General features: G+C 36.5%; 1 protein-coding gene across 1 annotated transcript; it reads left to right on the plus strand.

Annotated features, from left to right (window-relative positions):
- Positions 1 to 1,454: 1,454 nt before the first annotated feature.
- MTa (metallothionein a) lies at positions 1,455 to 5,360 on the plus strand. The gene is given in 4 exon segments (NM_214577.2): positions 1,455 to 1,694; positions 2,454 to 2,540; positions 4,268 to 4,376; positions 4,947 to 5,360. Coding segments are annotated over 3 exon segments (195 nt in total). The 5' UTR covers positions 1,455 to 1,663; the 3' UTR covers positions 4,345 to 4,376; positions 4,947 to 5,360.
- The last annotated feature ends 220 nt before the right edge of the window (positions 5,361 to 5,580 follow it).

Below are 5,580 nucleotides of genomic sequence, written 5' to 3' on the forward strand. Positions count from 1 at the left end.
ATAATAATAGTTATAATAATAATGATAACAATTATAATATTAATAATAATATAATTAATAATAATCCTCATCATTATTGTAATTGTGTTTATTGTTATTAGCCGCATTCACACGGTGAAAGCCAATTCAGACGGTAAAAAAAAGAAAATCTTACAAGTATTTTGTGGTTATCTGTATTGTTAACTATTTATTTATTTTTGTTTTATTTAAGATGCACTTTGTTTTGTATTCATTTAAAGTATGTTGATTGATGCATGAAGACATAAGTTTGAAATGTTTAAAGAAGTTTGTTTCATGTAAAGCGCAGTGTGAATTTACCCTGTCTTGAAATGCGAGATAAAAGGAACCTATTAGTATTAGCATTATTATTTGTATTAGTATTATTTTTTATTTGTATTATTATTATTATTATTATTATTATTATTATTATTATTTATTATTATAATTATTATTATTATAATTATTACTATTACTATTATAAGACTGAGATCAAATAGAAGTAAATAATGCCCTAATTTGAAACGATGCAATGCCGTTGGTTCCGATTTCTTCACAAACTTACAAAGCAGTATTGTTACTCCATGGATCATAGTGATACTATTTATGTTTTTTGTATCTGTATGTTAATGAGCCGCCAGCCAATATCCATCTATGGATACTATGCCTGTTTCTTTGAGGTAAAAAAAGCATAGTATGTACGTATTCATTATGCTTTATAATGAACAGACATATTGTTCAAAGTTTAATCGTTATTTGTTGTTTATGTGTTCTATTCACAAATGGCCACAGAGGCTGTTTTCATTCATAACCACATACCCCTATCAAGACAACAAAGACTATACCTGCGTGTACACAGTTGACATTGGTTTTTTTTTGAAGAGGTGTAACAGCAAAATTCACAGAGATAAATAAATACGTAGTGTGGTTCAATATGCAATACTATGTGTCATTCCATTCTATATTCGTATGCCACGGTGTGTAGATCTTGTCGATGTATGTCTGTCCATTCAAGGCGTAGTGTGTGTGTGTGTGTGTGAGTGCGTGTGTGTGAGCGTGAGTATGTGTGTGTGAGTGTGCACGCTTGTGTGTGTTATTTTACCTCATTAAGTATGCATCAGATTGCACGATTTCAAGTTCAAAATTGCAAAAGCTCCCTACCGTGGGAGGGGGGACACCCCCCTCCCACACCCTCCCCCCGCTCGGTCGCTTCGCTCCCTCGCTCGGGCGCTTCGCGCCCTCACTAGCGTTGGCAGCCCAGTCATCCCCCCCAGGTGTACAAACCTGTCTACGCCACTGATTCGAGGGCAAACATTTTGGGGGGAGTGGAGGGCATCCCACGGCGCTTTAAAAAAAAAAGGATTTTTGCTTCCCTTCCATATCCCGTATAATTTATCCGACACGAGCCTAGTCATCACCATTCCTGATAGAAGCGTGTGCAAAACTAGAAAGGTCCACCTAGATCGAGCTCCACAGGCACCGCTAACAGGTTGCCTATAGCTCGTGCAAAAACGTGATGTGTTTACCTAATTGTTTGCACACGGATCTTGGAATGAAAACATATAAAACCCCGAATTTCACCAGTTTTTGTCACAAGCTGAAGCGATTGAGTGTGATTTACATTACCTTCTGAAGAAACATACAACTCGAGTTCAATTTCATCACCATGCCTGATGTCAAGTGTGTCTGCTGCACGGGTAAGCAAACAATCGAAATCAATATTCGATATTCTCATTAAAATACCCAGTTACAATACCGTGTACGGTGTAGCGTTTCTAGAAACAAACCGCTCGATGTTACGTGCATACGATATGGCCATGGCCATGACCATGAGAGAGCCCCCGATCACGACACACGCAGCTAGCTAGACCGAATTTTCCGTCTCTTTCGTTCGTTAAGCTTCTTGTTTGGGTAGGGTCGGCTCTCTCTTTAGAGACGGAAGCCGACTATACGCATTCCCCGCATTTTTATGCCCCGAAAATCCCCCCCCCCCCAAATGCCATTTTACCTCGTGCATGTTATATTGTAAATTAGGCCTAGGCTATAATAAATCGGTTCCACTTACCAACTTGACTGAAATACTTTAATGGTCCCTTTTTAGGAAATTATGGGTCAAAATCGAAATCCATGTTGAAAATCTTGCAGAACGTATTTTAACTCTCGCTGCGCATGACGTCATCTTAATCTCATCCCTTCTAGCTAGTCTACGCCGAAGGCAAAATGATTATGAAGGAAAAACTGTGCGCGAGCTACACGTTCGTTATCACAGTTTTTCTTCATAATCATTTTCATGTTTTCTTGCCCGTTTCTTCATACTTGTTACATCAATAGTTATGTCAATAACTAAGTTTTTGCCAACAAGCACTGCTGGATTTGTGGTTTCAAATTCAAGATTGTTATTACATTTTTAAAATTTTATATCATTATATATATATATTTTTTAATTCTGAATACAGAGGGCAAGGAGTGTGCCTGCTATGGACAAGATTGCTGTTTAACTGGTGAATGCTGCAAGGATGGAACCTGCTGTGGAATTTGCACAAGTGAGTCTTTCATCATTTTCAGTGAACCCTTAAAATTAAAGTGCCTCCTAGTAATTAAGGCTTTTTTTTTTCTAAACTGTTTACACAAGGCTTTTAAAAGTGTTTATATTCATAGAAAAAAATTGTTCCAATTGCTCATGCATCTTTTTTATTTCTTTTTACTCTCACCTTTAAATGGGTGCAGGCTTAAATGTCAGACAAACTGGCAATGATTATTTGTGCTCAATATCAATATTGTGGTGTATCCATGGTTTTGTTATGGTGGGGGGGGGGGGGGGGGGAATCTGACAAAAAATATTGACAGCCAAGAATATAGGTCTATATGATTTGTCAGGGAGATATGAATTTCACATCTCCTAGGTTTTATTGTTGTCACCAATTAAATTATTTTAAAAATCACTGACAAGCTTGGAAAAGGATTTTGAAAATAATTTAAAACATGTTTAAAACTCATTTTCCTGGTGAATTTGGGTCTGCCATGGGAATTGGGCACAAAATTCGTCCCTATTTTCACAAAGTGAATGCAATTTTTTTTCACTACCGTCACTTCGTGAAAACAGCGACGAAATGTGTGCCTGCACACATATATATATATATGTGACCCGGCACCACAAAACCAACAAAAAGTCGCAACCAGCGATTCTCCGTAATCAGCTAAAATGTCAATTTAGGTGAAAAAAATAGATTTTTTTGTTTTTTTGCATTTTCTGAAAGAGTGGTCTTTTCTGTACCTAGTATCAAAATTTGGAAGTCTAAAACATAGTAGAAGATGTGTTTAAACGGTTTTTCTAGACCAGTTTTTTTCGCACAGCCTTCGGTCTCTTCCAAAATTTGATCACTTTTCCCGAGCGAAATTATCGTACTCCGGAAATGGTCGGTCGTTGCTAACGGGTCGTGCTACGCGGGCTGTGATTGGTCCGTTATAGCAATCAGTGCGGCGCGCCTTTTTGTTTGTATCCGCTTTCACATCCGAGTTCCAGCAGTGTTATGTAAGGAGGAACAAAAAGACTCCGGGTCCACCATGAATAGGCATTGTCTAGTGCAGGTGTCTCGGCACTATGTTGCAGTTCACTTAATCTGTCCAATTACAACTCTATACATTTACAACATAATAACTTTTGAAAGACTTAAGTCCACACATTGAAACCTCAGAAACATAATGAACAGACTATGTTTGACCATCAGGCCAAATTTCAGCCTAATCTGAAAATCTCTTCATAGTGGTGCTATGGCCTTTTGATTCACCCTTCTATTGATTTCCCTGTGGTTTGCTTGCTCCGCATGCTTGAATAGCCCCAAACTTTAAAGCTCTCTTTCTCACAATTTAATACCAGTAACCTCCCTCACCAGCTCTTTTCATTCACTAAATTGAAAGGGGTAGGAAGCTTCAATTTGGACAAGTAATATACCATTTTGATGAGGAGAACTTCTTCTTTCATAATCAGATGAAATCAGGAAAATAATTTTTGCGACTTTTGGTGGTTTTGTGGTGCCGGGTCACATATATATATATATATATATATATATATTTTTTAATTTTTTTTTGGAGGGGGGGGGGGGGGGGGTTGCTTTTTCCATGTATGCCTAAATGAGGGGCGCAGACCAATTGTGCCCATTATATATCCTGCTGTGTAGTCTGCATGAAAGAGAAAATGCAGTTATACCAACAATAGAATAGAGACATTTTAATTTGATGTTATTACTTGGTTTATTTTATTTGTCCACAGACGCTGCATGCAAGTGTGCTAATGGCTGCAAGTGTGGAAGCGGCTGCTCATGCACTGAGGGGAACTGTGCATGCTAGACGAGCTAGGCCCTTTGCTATAGGGATGGCAGGTGAGACTTTATTAATTTTCATGGCTACATAGTAAAAATTGTTTCCAGGCAAAAACGTTAGCTAGTCATAAGGGATATGACAGGGTCTGAAATGTAAGACTGTAGATTTGCACTGCATAAAGCTGTGCCATCATTTTTAAAAAAAATAGAATTTCACAATTTGAATTTCATTTTCCGAGAGAGCATCAAAATTAATGTCCAAATGTCGAAAGCCAACTGAATATGTTAAATATTGGCTGAGATGTGACCATTTGAATAAATATGTTTCTTATAGGAACTCAATGTTATATTGCTGTGGTTCATAACATCATGAACCAGAGCAAAATAACACTGAGTTCCTACACAAAATCTATTTATTACATTACTGCATTGCGATATATAAAAAAGGTCAATTAGAAAATCTTTGCAAGTTATGGCAATATGTATAGACCTTCCTATCTTTCATGACTTTTGTATATTTTTTTCAACAACCGGAACAAATTCATTAACCATTTCTGTGTTTTCATACTTTTTTGTAAAAATATTTTCAAGCATTTTGTTTTTCTCTCCGTGTCTGTTTCTCTTCTACAGATTGAGCATACAGCTGATGAAGTCACTCAGCGCATCTGCCAACATGCTCCAAGCAGACCTGACTTTGTATATACTTTCGACCCAATGTATTATATTTTTTGTTGTAAGATAGTTGTATATTAAGTTAATTTAATCTTTATTTTTCTGAAAATATGAGACTAATTGGCATTAATAGGACTACTTAAACAACAATTATTAATTAAGGCTTACAGTAATGCCTGATAGAATTTCACTTCATTTTTTGCTGCCTTGTTTTGAAAGTTCTTCAGTCTGTTTCTAACTTCTATCAAGTTGTCAAATTTGGAATGAAAATAATAATAATAATACATGTGGAGTATTTGTAGTGCGCAAACTTCACATGACTAATGTGTTAAAGACTCGTTCATGATTAAATTTAAATAATGCTATAAAGTATATTCAGTATGCGTTGCTTATTTTTTCTCATGATTTATTTGGCATGGTATATAATGAGGAAATATGTAGATTATTGAGGTACTTTGAAGAAAAGAGAGATTTGTAATTCAGAGAATTGAGTGCTGAAGAGGAAATGTGAGGAGAAGGAGATTACAAAAAAAAATGGGTGAAAGAACAACTATGATAACAGTGCAGGCAAACGGCCTCAGAATTCCCTGGT

The sequence above is a fragment of the Strongylocentrotus purpuratus genome, unplaced genomic scaffold, assembly GCF_000002235.5.
Source record: "Strongylocentrotus purpuratus isolate Spur 01 unplaced genomic scaffold, Spur_5.0 spur5_scaffold_19, whole genome shotgun sequence".
NCBI classification, from domain to species: Eukaryota; Metazoa; Echinodermata; class Echinoidea; order Camarodonta; family Strongylocentrotidae; genus Strongylocentrotus; species Strongylocentrotus purpuratus.